We start from the raw sequence: 16,400 nt of genomic DNA, 5'->3' as shown, positions 1-16,400 counted from the left end.
AAACGTCACCGTGCCAAAGCAGAAAAAAATGAAACCACGTTAAAAACAAAAAGCACATGTGACCTTTAACATTTCTATGTTTATTAACACGGAAAGCAATAACATATCCAGGTATAAAAATATACAGTACTTTTGGGATTATCGTTACTGACGCATATATGTTTCAGTTGGTCAACATGTCTTCTGCATGAAAAAATTGGACAAAATCATTTTTTGTGATAAAGAAATGTGTCTTCATTTGTGTCTAAAATGTACAGTATTTAATTACTTGGCTCTGAATTGCTGTTTACATAATTATGGGGGGCTCTTATACAAAATGACACCGAATCTACGTGTTTATTAAAATATTACAACATTAGTGATGTATAAAACGTCCCTAATGTATTGTTGTAGTTTGTGAAAGGTCCACTGAGAATAATGGAGAATATTTAATAATATTAAATAATAATATTTATAATATATATATATTTTTTTTTAAACACTTTTAAGAACACTTAACTGCTACTTTAAAGAGTTAAAAAAATAAATAAATAAATACACTTTTAATTAAAAAAACAAAAGTGATGACGCGACATTTGACCCGCTGCACGCTCCCGACGTCAAATCAGTGCCCGGGAAGCGCGCGCTAGTTAGGGGTCCGGGAGAGAGACAGAGCAGCAGTGAGACCAGGACGAGGACCTAGCTACAACACTTTCAGACGGTGTCATTTAAACGGTTTTTGGGCTGCACCTCGTCCCCAGGATGTGAAGCTTAAACGGAGTTTTTATTTTGTATTTCATTGCGGAACAACCGCGGGACTGGAGCGCCATGGACGGGATAACAGGACCAAGAGGAACGGTAATCCTTTGATGGTCCGCCGGTAACACTTCAACAGGCAGCCTTAGCTAGTGCGTCCAGTGTATCTTTAGTTATGGCGTCTGCTGTATCTCCCCTCATGTGAATTACCGCTGGGTTCTTCTGTCTGGAGTTCGTATTCTACTTCTAAGTTATTAACAGAGACAATAAAGCAACAACGACATGTACGCCGGACGGAAAAGAAGAAAACCTGCGCAGAAGGGGTAATTTCTTCTTCTTCTTCTTCTTCTTCTTCTTCTTTTTAGACCTTTTCAATGGAATTAGCCCCCTGTTATCTTCCTGTCAGTTAGCTAATGTCCTGTATGTATGGATCAAGCATTATGTCAATTACTACTATCAGTTCAGTCACTTTATTATCCCAAATGAGAATATTGATATGCAGTCAGGAGTGCAAGATATTAAGACACATTCAAATAGACAGGACAAACAGCAAAAACAATATTTCCTTTTGAGAAAACAGCCTTAAAAGATATGATTATCTATGTGGCTTGAGAAAGTTCACACACCCAGGCTAAAGTTGATTAATAAGAGGAATAAAAAAACATCTTTTGGAAAATTATCTTAATGCCTTATTAAAAAAAAATCCAACCTTTTAAGGACACCAATTTTCTTTGTGAATCAATAATTTATTGTAAATAATTAAATATTTTTCCTTAAAACACAGGGGGCATAAGTATACACACCCCTATGTTAAATTCCTATAGAGGCGGGCACATTTTTAATTTAAAGGCCAGTTATTTCATGGATGCTATGCATAATAACCCCCCCCCCATACACACACACACACACACACACACACACACATCATCATCACATACCCTTCACCATACATAGAGCTATCTCTATGGGGAACTTTCCATATAATAATCGTAAACACATGAAGAAAAAAAAACATATTATGGTTATTATTGTTATATTACATATGCGATTAACATGGGGGGGGGGGCATCAAATGCTTCATTCCCTGCATTCTGGTGGGTTTTTCTGCAAAATACTGTACATGTGAAAATCTTTAGTCATGTGAATATTATAATAATGAAGAAATTAATCAGCTGCAGATCCATGACATTCCATATTTTTCCGGATGTTTTTATTTTTATTTTTTTAGGAATTATGCAAACCTAGCAACACAGCCTTTCAACTCTTTGACACAGGGCCAGTTTTGATTATAAAAGGCCCCCCCCCCCCTCCCCCCCTCAATTTTATTGCCGCAAAATGGGATGGTCATGCAGACAAACCAACACATATATATTAAAAGATCATACTTGGTGTCTGTGTATTGATACAGTATTGCCAAAGAAATATGAATATGCAATACATGCTATAAACCATTTCCCCGCCCCCCCCACCCCAGCTTTAGCCAATATTGGACAATAACGCTAATGATAATATATATCCATCAGGTTCTAATTAGATCTGAAAAAGTAACATGAAAGTCCTAAATATTTGCATAATCAATTTTCAATGACAAACAAAACAAATCCCAGATCATAGTTTGCAAAAAAGAAAAGAAAAACAAGACAACTATAAAGTCTGTGATGTTTTTATGAGTCATCACATTAAAAAAATATGCTGGATGTTTCCAGCATATTTTTATAGACATCTCCCCCAAGTTCCGAGGGGGGGGGGGGGCATGAAAAGTAATTTCTGTTAATTTTAATCTCATGTATAGTCATGTGTTTGATGTCTCCCTCTCCCCTCTAACTAATATGTGTTTTCAGTGACGATATCACATCTGTAATAGGGCTGCACAGTATGATGAAAATATGCAGTCACTTGTTGAATATCTTTATAAGGGTACTACTACTACTACGATACATAATCAAGTATTAAAGTGTTCTCAGTTCTGCTGCTTTCAGTATTCAGCTAAAATACAACAAACTGCTTGTTGAAATTAAAACAAACGAAAGGAAATCATTTCCAGCTTTCTTCTTTTGAACAAATTCAACACTGAATTTAACATAAAGGGCAGCACAAAAAAAAAAAGACATTATAATGTGCAACTCTCCTGGGGTGATGATGTTGACATTCACACGGTCCCTTCATGTCCAGAGTCAAACCCGCCGCGGCTGAAAGTGCCAAGTCCAACCCGTCCAAACGCCACCGCGACCGCCTGAACTCGGAGCTGGACCGGCTCGCCAGCCTGCTGCCCTTCCCCGAAGACGTCATCTCCAGCCTGGACAAACTGTCCATCCTCCGGCTCAGCGTCAGCTTCCTCCGCACCAACAACTTCTTCTCCGGTAAGGAACACGCCAGCTCGGATGTAGGTGTTGGTCTGCATAACAGGGCTTTCTCTGCTTTTTGAAAGACTTGTGCACGTATTTGAGCGATAAAGATGCAATGTCCCCATACAGTTTGTGTCTTTTGTGGGATTTAGATAGGCTTATGCTGCTGCAACCCGCTAACGCAAGACACATTACCAGTTTTGTCTCTTTGTGGGTTTTTGTATGTCTCTCTTTGGTCATTTGGGTTTTACCTGGGGCTGTTGTGCATCTCTGTTATTTGTCTCTTTGTAGTCAGTTTGTGTCTCTTAATGGTAGTTTTGGGTCTTTTTTTCACATCATTTTGGACCGTTATTATCTCCATACCTGTGTCTGGAAACTCAGATATCAATATATCAATAGCAATCCAAAAAGCTTGAAGACAAAACTTGCTAAAAAGTCCAACTACAGTCATTAGATGTGAGAAAAGTCTTTTAGTTCCGTTCACTTGGCTTACAGTAGATGCTACACCCAAACCTTCCAAGGACAGGGGAAACCCTGCAAAAGGTAAGCTCCCAAAAAGCTCCCAGGAAGCTGCAGATTTGGGCTTCTAAACCGCTCTGGCAGCAGAGGTCTTAAAGTGGTGACCATGATGACTTTTGAAATGGAGACAGATAGGGAAAGAAAGTGAAGCTGGTAAATGTCAGTGTGTAGTCGTGAAAACAGATGCTTTGCCCTTTTCCTTCCCCGCCTACTGAAATAGCTTTTCACACCTCGCACGCAGGACCTGCGGACACAGAGGCAGAAAAACACAGAAACAGACAGCGCAGTCAAAAGACAGAAGGTCAGGGGGACTTTCTGGAAGCCACGGTGGACACGTGACGGTAAATATGAGTCAGACGTGATTAGGGCTGGGTTCCAAATTTCATACTATGTAGGCACCGACTGAATTGCCTCTAAAGTACTGTATAGAAAAATGCCAATACCGATACCTAAGGAGTAAATCTCATCAGCATCAGTGAGCCAATCAGCACGCAGCTTTCTTCTACCGAGTCCTCATAATGTCTGTGATTGTAACAGATGTAACACGTCCCACCCAAAGCAGAATTTTCTTTTAAAAAGTCTGTTGATAAGGTAGCTTGCTCTAACAGCAGCATCGCTAATCCCTCGCCCCCCCCCCACCGTTTAAAGTATTTATTTCACCCTTTTATTGATGGACAGTGTACTACAGTAGGCTATATATATATATATATATATATATATATATATATATATATACTGTATATGTGTGTATGTATGCATGCATGCCAATGTTTTTTTCAATAAAAAAACATTTGCACAAAGCAAGCTGATCCACTTTTCCATGTTGATAAGAGGATTAAAATGAGTAAAAAATAATGGTGCAAAAAGAAATCAAGGGACATTTAGAACAGATACAAATGTGCGATTCATTGTGAGTTAACTATGACATTAATGCGATTAACATGTAGTAGAAACCCCAAACTCAAGCATGAGGCTGCAAAAAGATCAGACTATGGGACAAAGCCCCGACCTCTATTGACAAACTGCAGAAGCTCTTTGGCTGCTGACGGCCAATCACAGACATTATTAGAATGGCAGAAGCACGCTGAATGCTTATTGGCTCACTGACGCTGATGAGAGTTACTCCTCAGGTGTTCTAATTGGGTGTTGGATGACGAGGCATTTTTCGATACTCGGATACTTCAGAGGCAAAGTGGGGATTTTTGTACCCAGCCCTACATGCTGACCCTGCAGTGCGTGAAGCCTGGACGAACCCCCCCCCCCCCCCCCCTTCTCATCGTAAGGTCTTAGTAAAACAACCTTCTCGTGTAGTAGGTCAGCTCGTCTTGCCCGTGGCCGCGAGTTGACCCGTGTCCCAAAGTCTCAGTCACACAGTAATGTACTGTAGGTCTGAGAGGAGGTGGGGGGGGGGCGGGGGAAATGAAAGCCTCACAGAGTAAAAACACGAGGGGGGGGCGCCCACTTTTCAACTTTTGACTCCCACAATCAGAGAAACCCTTTGTTTTTAAATGGTCTTACACTCGTAGTTAAGGAAGCGACGATGTGAGATGTTATAGTCTGAAGAATAATCACGTTTTTTATGATTATCACAATTATGATGCATGGATCAATTTCACCATGAGCGTATAAAATCCCATGACCACTCTAGATGTGAATGTGTCATCTGTTGCTGCCTTTTCAAACAGAAATGACACAGTAACAGTTTAAAAAAAGATTATGTTTTTACATGATTAGTATCCCACTATGGGACGCCATTATACATCACTCTGATAGTCAGCACTGGCGTTTGTGGTTTAATAAGAACGCCATAAAAACAACATGCAGCCAGTTAAAGGGGGACTATGCAGGTTTTTTTAGCTTAATTTACCTTAACTGAACAGCTTTGGCGTTATTGGGATGGTTGTAGGACCTTTTTTGAGTTGAATGGTGGTCGTCTCGCTCCCCCCTAGCGCCTGTGAGCGGAAAAAACGAAATGTTAGGTAGGTAGCAGAACCTTTACAATATATATTTTGTATTGGGGTCATGGCGATAAGTAGCTGGGTGAGACGGGTCGTTGCTCGTGTCATCGTCCCTGCGGAAGAGACTTTAATCTGCGGCTGTTGCAGGTTGATGAATAGTAATAGGAAAATATGCAAAAACGCTGTAGAATAACGCGCTAACGAGATTACTTGCGATACATAAACGGATACTGAAGTGTACTCAGTTCTGCTTTCAGTATTCAGCTAAAATACATAATAAATACATTGCTTTTTGAACATTCTTTCATTACTGTAACCGGGGGGGAATCTCTCGGCACATCCATAGTATCCAATCATCCCGATGCAACACCGTTTTATGTACATTTCCACGTGTGATTAAAAAAAATATACATATAAATCTGAGTTTGTTAGATTTGGACACATACAGTATTTGTCCCACACATGTCGTCATTCCATAAACTGCTGAGTCACCTTGTCTCTCAGTGATCTTCCATGTCAGAGGCTGAGTCATGTTTAAAGGTGGAGAACAGGAAACATGAGCTGGTGTCATGTCATGTGATAAAGTAGATCCACAGCCTATATGTGTTAGCCAAATTATTTCATGTATGTCTTATTAGATCATTAAATCAGAAAACTTCTTTTGGCCATTTTTGTGTTTTTTTTTCTGCACTCTTGCCTAACTCTAAGTTGTTGTCCATTATCCATTCTCTTTCAGTCACTCTGTTTTCTGATTTGTACTTTTCTGGAGACAGTAACTTCCTAGTCAATATCAACGCATTTTAATTTGATTATTAACTTATCAGAATCGAGCATCGAATTGTTCTAGAGAGAATCGCGATGCATCTAAGAATCACTTTTCCTTCCCAACCTTGCTGTAAACTAAATTGAAAATTGAATTGAACCTAAAAAAAGACAGAACTAAAAAAAGAATGACAGTTCCATTTTAAAGTGCAGTTTTCTGCTGAAGTCTCACTAAAATCACAGCCTTTCTGGATGTGTTTATTGCGCCAGTTGATATCGCGAGGACAATAAAAACTCTGAGATATTGTGCCGCCCTGGTTGTTAAGTGTTTGGCAACAGTTCTAATGCGTTTGTAGCGGTTTCTGTCTCTCATGTGTGCCGTGTCAGTTGCAGCTGTAGCAGCTGTGTCTCTGGTTAGGGAACGTCATACTGAAGCTCAGTGGAGAGGACGCAAAGGACGATCTGAGGGACATCGTAGCACTTTGTCTGACAAACAACAGATAAAACATTGCTGTCAATTTTGTGTGTTTAAAGCCTGATGCTGACTGTAAAATCCCTTTTTTATTCAAATCTTCATTCACCTGAAGCATATTTACTGTAATCAGGTTGGGGTTTGGAGTAGTGCTCAACCGATATATCGATATATTAGGCATTTCCCCAACTATTGGTATCAGCATTTATAATGGATGATTAAATAAATAATATTTAAAAATAAAAATGGACGGCCAACCATGTTATGAGTGTTGCATAGTTTGTATTTTTCTACATTTTATTTATCAGAACTTTAATATATTTTGATGTTCTGTTGTGACAACAAAACAAATTATAACATATTATTTTAGTGAGAACTCATAAGTAACTACAAATAACTAATGTTAGGGAAATCTGTTTATATTTTGTAAAGCGTTTCCAGATGATTTTTTTTAATGTATATCGGCCGATATATGGGAATATCAGATTTTTAGATAACCAAATATATGTAATTTGTATTAAAAATCCTTTATTGGTCGGGCTCTAGTTTGGAGTCTGCTTGCAGACATTACTTTTTAACAGGTGATTGGACGGACAAGTCCCTCCCACTTAAAAACTCTGGAATATTAATTGTCGGAGTTTCAAGCAAGTTTCAAGTCTTTGCAAATTAATTTTCAGAGAAAACACGAACATGAGAATGGACATAGTTGGTGTGCTGTTTATTCCCTGGGACGTGAATGTAGATTGACAGGAAAACAATAGTTTGAGTTTGCTGCAGATTGCAGACATTTATATCTTGTTAAAACCCTTTTGTTGATTTCATCCAGCAGTTACCCCAAAGAGCCTCTCTACCTGAAGGGGCGTGGCCTCGTTTGAACGTGTTAGCGGACGTTGTGTGGATGGGTGAACAGTTATGTTTGTACAATTTATTAATAGTTTACATTTACACAGTTCAAATACATTAAGCATCACGGGAATTAGTTTTGTTTGGGCGGTCACGAACGTTAGCTGATGTTAGCTTCTCTGTTGTCACCAGATCTCGCGAGAGTTTGGTCCTGAGACAGAAACGGGTCTCAAACAAAGATAACTTTCTCCTGATGAGTCCGTCTGAATAATGCCAATCAAGTGTCAGAATGCTCTGGAGATATGTGGCTTGTGAGGAATGGCTCCATTATCTACTTTGGTGACTAAATAATCGCTCATAATCTGTGTTCACGTTCACTTCTCCCACTGGAATCAATACACTCAGGACCTGCCGCTAGTCTCCTGAAGAGGCGTGGTCGTGACACAGATACAGGAAACGACTCTGAGTTTGGGCATCTCGGCTCTAAACCGTCTCTGGTAATACCTTCCATATACATTTCTTCAGGTTTTTCCTCTCCCAAATGTAGCCTGACGGCGGCTGATGTCTGCAGCTTCCCATCTGCCTTCGCTGTATGAGCCAGATGTAAGCGTGAGCGTCTGTTGTGATGTTTTTATTGGCTGTTGGTGTCCCCGTCGCCCTCCGTTGTGCCAACACAAGTCCCCTCCTCCCGTTTGCCTCGGGGTGTTTTTTCATGCCGCCGGCCACCATTTATGGCATCAGGGCGCAAAAATACCCCCTCCTCCCCTTTTCAGCTCTCAATTATTGATAGTCAACATGCTTTTCCTGCTCTCGCTCTCTCTCTCTCTTCCACTACACTGAGCGCTGTCGCCAAACAGACAAAGCGCGGGGAGCATCCCTTTTTATTGGAGGAGGCATTTTTTTGAGATGAACTCACAAACTACAATACACTTATGTCACATATTCTGGTGTTTATTCATGTTTTATGCATTATTTAATTCACTTTTTACCCATTTTTCTGAACATGCCATTGGTTTTAAGACTCTTTCCAGTCAGTTTTTTGTTCTCATTTTGATCTGTTCTTCTGAAACAATTAAAATACAAGTATTTGCTTAAAAATGTGCTTAAAAAAAGCAAATAAAGTCTTGGTTTATTATATCTAATATCAGTGTTTTTCCTAGGTTTGTATAATTTTCGGATTGTAACACAGATTTTATTCTTCAACCATAGGAAAGTGCAAGTTTAGCCATACTTGGCTTGCAAAAACTGAATATAAGACTTGGTTAAAGCCAGTTACTAGCAACATATTTTAGGCCTACTGCTGCTTATGCAAGAAAGAAATTCATTTTGTGACTGCGTTTCTTTGGACGTTGGATGTTGTGATATAGGCTTAAATTTCATTCACAATGGATACAACGGTTCTAAGCAGGAAACCGATGGAGTGATTTCTTCGGGTAGGAGGTGAGTCCTTACCCCAAGTGAAGGAGTTTAAGTACCTTGGGGTCTTGTTCGCGAGTGAGGGGACCATGGAGCGTGAGATTGGTCGGAGAATCGGAGCAGCCGGTGCGGTATTACATTCCGTTTATCGCACCGTTGTGACGAAAAGAAGCTGACCAGAAGGCAAGCTCTCGATCTACCGGGCAATTTTCGTTCCTACCCTCACCTATGGTCATGAAGGCTGGATCATGACCGAGAGAACGAGATCCAGGGTACAAGCGGCCGAAATGGGTTTCCTCAGGAGGTGGCTGGCGTCTCCCTTAGAGATAGGGTGAGAAGCTCAGTCATCGAGAGGAGCTCGGAGTAGAGCTGCTGCTCCTTCGCGTCGAAAGGAGCCAGTTTAGGTGGTTCGGGCATCTGGTGAGGATGCCTCCTGGGCGCCTCCCTAGGGAGGTGTTCCAGGCATGTCCAGCTGGGAGGAGGCCTCGGGGAAGACCCAGGACTAGGTGGAGGGATTATATCTCCAACCTGGCCTGGGACCGCCTCGGGATCCCCCAGTCGGAGCTGGTTGATGTGGCTCGGGAAAGGGAAGTTTGGGGTCCCCTACTGGAGCTGCTGCCCCCGCGACCCTATACCGGATAAGGGGTCGAAGATGGATGGATGGATACGACGGAGATTTATCGAACCCTGTGTGGAATTTGGGTCGCGATCAGAAGAAGCTGTTTAAGTGGCCTCAGCGCTCAGACTTCCCCTTCCATTAACGTCTCCGCCGCTGCTTCAGAAAAAGCTCTTTGTGTTCCTCAGACTCAAGCCAATAAAACACATTTCACCCCCGGGGTCAAAGGCACGGCCCCCGTGTTTCTGTCTCAGGGGTCAGAGGTCACAGAGAAGCCCCTGTGGCCTGATTTGTCAGAGACGGTTTAGAACCGAGACGCCCCAACTCAGAGTATTTCCCTGTATCTGTGTCACATGGGCTCCGCCACGCCTTTTCAGGAGACTAGCCTTAGGTCCTGAGTGTATTGATTCCAATGGGAAGGAAACGTGGACACAGATTATGAGCGGTTCTTTTGCACCATAGAAACCAAAATAAATATCCGACCCATTCTTTACAAGCCACACAATTCTGACACTAAAATGGCAATTTTTCAGACCTGATGCGGACCTTGGAAGCGCTTCTCCATAACATCATGGCAGATTCCCGTGACAGGGTTTTTGGAGACGTCTGCTACTGGATTTCTGTTGGACCAGCAATCCAAAATAAAAGCCCTTTGTAATGTGTCCATCTCTAACTTCTCCTCTCTGTTTCTCCCTCTGTAGTGGCACTGAAGAACCAGCTGTCCAATGCCATGGCGAAGAGCAGCGATCCCAGTGATGGTCGCGTGCCCGAGGGGGAGCTGCTGCTGCAGGTTGGGGACGTTGCTGTCATATGTAGACGTCCGTCATCAGTAAACATGTTTTACTGATTTTCATTTGTGTCCTTAATCAGAGCTGGCGCTGTAGTTAAAAGGGTTAGTTTGAGTTTTTTTTTAAACTTGGAAGCTATTTTTTTGATGTTTTTGTGTTGACTGATGGTAACAACAATCAGCAAACCCGCCTGCAATGCTATCCTTAGGGCAAATGTGCATGGTCAATTTGATTCGTGAAACGCAGTTTTTGACAACATTATGGAAGAATCCCTATAGGGATAGGCCTTTTTTAAAAGACTAAATTCATCTTTGTTTAACCAGAAACAGCTCTGACATCGCTCTGGCTAAACCCACCAGACTCCATTTAAAAAACAATGCTTTTAGCATGAGTATAGACTATAGAGCCAGCATATTTTCACGTGTACATCTGTGAACTATGTGTGTATTTCAACCAAAACCACAGTTGTTATTGTTGTAACACCAGAAAGAGGAACCAAAACGGCTTATTTTGTGTCTGTCGACTTTGAATGCAGTGTGTTTTACGATGATAAAATTACTGTTTATTTACATGGCGTTTTATTGGGTTACACTGCAGCTTGTTTCCCTGACTGCTGACTGAAGCAATCTCTCTCAATACTGGACCACTGTCAACGATTGTTGTTCCCATCAGTCACTTAGACACAAAAACTAGAGAAAATAGAGGTTAAAGGTTGAAAAAAATGACCAAATTACTCTTATATTCAGGAGAGTCGGGGATTTTGAAGATATGTTGTTGAGAAATATCTGTGTGGAGATGGAAATGAATTTAAAAAATAATTGTAGGATGATTCATTCAATAGTACAGCCCTATCAGGCACACATTCCTGAAAGATAGAACCCCAAAAAGTTGCACTTTAATGTGGTGTGGACGAAAAGATATACAGATGTATTTACACGTTGCAGACATCTGGATACAGTTTGTATTCATGTGTTTGATCACTACCATCCCTTTACAACATGGATTTAAATGTGAATGGACTGGGCACAGTCGAGTAGCTATCATCTAAACACCCCTGGCTCTGAGGCTGAGCATCTGAGTTTGTTGTGGCTGTTTATCCTCGTGCTTCATGCTAAGAGTCTGCACACAACAGCAACAACTGGCGGTTGTACAGTCAGTTGAAACCCCTCTGATGGAGGAGAGGCTGCTCTGCACAGCAGGACAAGAGCAGAAATGGCTTGTTTTTGTGTTCTCGCTTCAGCTTTCGGAAAATAGTCAGAGAGATGAGTTTGAGTTTACCACAGGGGTCAGTTGTTTTTCACTTACATCTCACGCTTCTATTATTTTCAAAAGCCATATAATGGGATTGCATATGTCATACACAGTATGTGTGTTTATTACTCATTCCATGTTGGGACTAGGGGTGCCAGTACCAGAAAAACACGATTCTCAATGCTGATTTCGATATCGGTAATGCAAAGATTTTCTAACATTCCATGTACTTTAACTTGATTGAACATGAACTTCCTTATTAAAATATTTGAAAATGTCATAAGAAGACATACAAAACATGTGCAATAGAGCATATTATAACATAATAAATAACATAATAAAGTGCAGTGAATGGGCATAGTGTCCCCAGACACATTCCAGACTTCCAGGCATCTTTTCAAAATCTACTGTGCAAAAACAGCAGTGTTTCTAAGAGCTGCTCGACCAGAGACGTTACACACCCCAAGTAAATATTGGCAGCTTCGAGTCCAAAAGGACATAGAGTTGGCTAATTGTCTCCTGAACAGGTAGCTAAGCATTAGCTTCAGGCTAATTTATCACAGCTACAGGACGGGGATTTTACAACATTTGTGTACTCACATTAAATAACTAGAGTGAGAGAACTAGAGTATTCGCAAATACAATTGAGACACTGCCAGTAAAGTGATCCCGACTGGGCCTTGCTAACGGTGGCTAACCGGGACTCTTGTATGTACGGGAAGTAGAAGGACGTGACTTTGGCCTCTTGTTGGTGACCTCCTTCTTCTGAATGTATCGACTGGAACACTCTGAAGCGTGTACTGTCCCCATCAGTTCCAGAAGAGACGCAGCACCATTGCTGCCAACACTGGCATCGCCGCCAACGGTGCCTACGATGCTTCAAAAAACTGGGCATTGTTGGTGTTTTTGTAATTTTAGAACTGGAAGGTGTTCCAGGCATGTCCAGCTGGGAGAGGGCCTTGGGGAAGACCCAGGACTAGCTGGAGAAATTATATCTCCACCCTTGCCTGGGAATGCCTCAGGATCCCCAAGTCAGAGCTGGTTATTATGGCTCGGGGCAAGGGAAGTTTGGGGTTCCCCGCTAGAGCCCTTGCCCCCGCGACCCGACCCGGGATAAGCCGATGATTGATGGATGGATGGATGGATGGATGAATGGATGGATGGCTATACTACACGCAAGGAGGACTATAGCCCTCATCTGGAAGACAATGGAGGCACCTACAACTTGTGCTTGGATCTATGTCCATGGAGAGACTGACATACATGTATTGAGAGGCACATCGGGGGTGTATGAGAAAATTGGGAAGATATTTGAGCGGTTTATTAAAGAAGAACACATAGGGGAGCTGCTACCGTGAAACTCTCATATAATTTGCTTTTTGTTTTTTGATTGTTGTATTACAGCAGAGGTTGACAGAGAAATATTGTTGTGGGTTGGCATGAGGGGGTTTGTTGAAAATTGTATTTGCAATACCAAATCAATAAAAACATTGGTAAAAAAAATAAAGTATTGATCCCAGAGGAGTAATTGGGTCAGTGTAGCGGTGAAGAATCAAGGATCAGCAGCTTCCTCCTTCAGCTGGTCTGTTCCATTACAGACGGCGGCCCATGAATTATACAGAGCCGGTGAACACATCTATTATTGAAGCGAGGGGGGTTTGGATGAAGGTTGTGAGCCTTGGTGGAGGTGGAAACCGACTAAAAGCATTCAAAGTATTCTTAGATGTTTGACAGGATATCACCAAATCTTAAACACACCCCTCATGCCTTCATATCGTCGTCTAACTCGAGAGTGAGTTGTGTGTGAACTGGGTCAATGTGCTTATGGGAAATGCTTACTTTATGGTAAATACACAGAGAGAGAGAGAGAGAGATTTCCTGTTTGTTGTCATTGTGTTGTCATCTGACAGAGACAACAAACAGATGAATCTACAGTAAATATGTATGCCACCCTCTGAATTGTGTGTGTGTGTGTGTGTGTTGGGCGTGGTCACATACTGTACTGTAGGTTATTTTTTTGCAGTTTGTTTCTAATGCTTAAATCTTAGATCCAAAACTAATCTGGTCATAAATCAATAATAAGTTATGTTTAAATGTCCCATATTCTGCAATTTTCTTCATACTTATATTTTGGGTTTCTACTATATCATGTTTGCAACATGTTAATTTTCTCATACTGTCTGTCTGAAACGCTCCGTTTTTTTTCCCGTCACTTTAAGACCCCCTCCCTGAAAAAGCCCAGTTTGCTATGATCCAAAATCCATTTCATTATTTTCAACGAAATAACAAATTGTTTCAGAAATAATGAAAACCTCATCAAAGTAAACAAACAATTATTATTTTTTTTACAGTTTCTCAATTAATGGATGAGTTGTTTGGTCTATAAAATGTCAGAAAATGGTGAGTACATACATATGCTAAATGCAGGATATACCTTTTTTTTGATAATCTAAATCGTGTCTGACGAGCGATGATCAAAGATGTTTTTTACCTTTTTTTTCCATAAATCTCTTAAACGGAAGGATTATCAAAATATATCAGGGATTAATATAATAGTAAAAATTTTGCGATTGATTTTTGCAGCTCTAGGCTGCTATTGACAAGTAATGCCTGACATGCAGGAGGATTTAGCTAGATGATGGTTAAGATATTATTCGGTCATATTTTTTGGGCAGTGCCATCTTTAAATAGAAACTCAAACCAAGACCAAAATTTAGCATAGGACAAGTCAAGATGAGGGTGTGATATTAATTTAGCTCAGAGCTGTGTGGGAAGCTTGAAATCAGCCAACCAGAATGAAGTAAGCAACCCTGGCCAATATTACAAATGATAATAGCACACCAGAGAACAAGTCAAAATATTTTTTATTAAAATGAATCAGATCAGATCAGATTACTTTTATTGTCATTGTAAAGGAATACAATGAAATTCCATTGCATCTCAAGCAATAAATAAGTAAAAAATAAAACTCAATAAATCACCATTGTACATTTCACTCCCACGCACACACAAACACTCACACTATCTGCAGGTACACGGCCAACATATTCTGTAAACATCAATAGATACAACAGTCCTAGGTAGCTGGATGATTTCATGGTAGTGTTCAGTGTAGTGATGGGTTTAAGTGTTCTGTATCGTCTGCCTGAGGGCAGAAGGTCAACAAGAGTCCTTCAGTATAGTTGTTGTTTTCTGGAGGCAGTGGGAAGTGAAGCTGGCTTCCAAAGCAGGCATGTGTGGGTGTGCAGGGTGGGAAATTAGCACCCGCCACCAGCCAATGGCGGGTACTTTACGCTAGTCCGTGATACCGGTTTAAAAAATGTGGCCAAGCCAGCAGTAGCAACTGTTGAGGCAGTAAAGAAAAAGAAAATGTACTTTTCGAACCAGTGGCGTATTGTGGCGAAGGGACAACGAGGGAATGGTTAGCCTACTAGGGTTGGCCGATGTCCCCTAAATTGGCAGTTGATCAGACATACATTCAAATGCACTCTGTTAATAGACAGTATCACATGGTGCAGCTGATAGGGGCAGCACATTACAACTTGACCTATTTTCACTTAACTACGGTGCCGTAAAGTCTAGACTCAATGAGAGCTCCGTGCTCTGCGTAGCACAGTAGTACAGTAGAGCGTTAAACAGAGCGACAGTAATAACATTACTCAGATTAAACTACATTCTCGGTTATATTTGCAGTCAATAACACATTCAATAAACAAACATAACTCTTGCAGAGCACATGAACAGATGCGTAATATTAGCTCACACATAAAATAGGATAGCACCCTCGTGAATTAGCCTCCTGTTGCTAATGTACATTCATAAATCCAACATAACATCGCCATCAAACGTACTTATTGATGCATGACACAGTGGTGTTCACAAAGTTAGTCCAATATGAGGATGAAGGAAAGTGTTGAGGCTTTTTCTCTTTTGCTGGAGACCACCGTGTCCAAGCCGAGGGGCAGAGCATGACCTTACCGCCTGCTGATACGTTACTAGGCCAGGTAGAGCGAGCTGCTATACTGACAGGGAGCGAGAGAGAGACTGTATCCCAACAAATAGGTTACACGTAAGGAGGGGATGTAGCTTTCACTTAAGGGGCAGCACAGCGCAAAGTGTCTTTGCTAGTTTAAGACCGATGCAGTTGTCAATTTGCCATCCACTAGGGTTAATTCAATTCAATTCAATTTTATTTATAGTATCAATTCATAACAATAATTAATCTCAAGACCTTACCAGATAGACCACACTCCGGAATTTACAAGGACCCACAGTTCTAGTTTCCTCCAGAGCAACAACAGTGCACAGTGGGCGAGAAAACTTCCTTTTAGGCAGAAACCTCGGTCAGACCCAGGCTCTTGGTAGGCGGTGTCTGACGGGCCGGTTGGGGTTAGAATGAAGAGTGGCAATAACAAAATAGAAAAAATTATTAGTTTGTAGCAGTTCTTTGTGGTAGTTTCATGGCATAGCAGGACCTGTGCAGCATTACAAGGCACGCAGGACGTAGCAGGACGTAGCAGGACGTAGCAGGACGTAGCAGGGCACCACAGTGTAGCAGTTGAACATGGCACACAGAACTGTAGCGGAACCATGGCAATAGCTGCTACCCTGATTTCGGAGCCTCTCTGATCCAAGGAACATGCTGGGGAAAAAAGAACATAAGGACTCCGGGGATGACTCCCCAGAAATAGGTTA

At 41.3% G+C, this 16,400-nt stretch overlaps 1 protein-coding gene across 1 annotated transcript in view; it reads left to right on the top strand.

The window, feature by feature from the left end:
- The first annotated feature begins 645 nt into the window (after positions 1-645).
- Positions 646-16,400, top strand: part of LOC116674017 (aryl hydrocarbon receptor) — a 38,223-nt gene continuing 22,468 nt past the window's right edge. The window contains exons 1-3 of the mRNA XM_032506496.1: positions 646-1,058; positions 2,908-3,095; positions 10,368-10,456. Of these exons, the coding sequence (XP_032362387.1) occupies positions 1,018-1,058; positions 2,908-3,095; positions 10,368-10,456 (318 nt within the window). The 5' untranslated portion in view covers positions 646-1,017. The remainder of the gene's footprint in view (positions 1,059-2,907; positions 3,096-10,367; positions 10,457-16,400) is intronic.

Source organism: Etheostoma spectabile, chromosome 24 (genome assembly GCF_008692095.1).
Source record: "Etheostoma spectabile isolate EspeVRDwgs_2016 chromosome 24, UIUC_Espe_1.0, whole genome shotgun sequence".
NCBI lineage: Eukaryota > Metazoa > Chordata > Actinopteri > Perciformes > Percidae > Etheostoma > Etheostoma spectabile.
The sequence above is the reverse complement of the archived record's forward strand: the minus strand, read 5'-3'. Positions and strand labels throughout refer to the sequence as shown.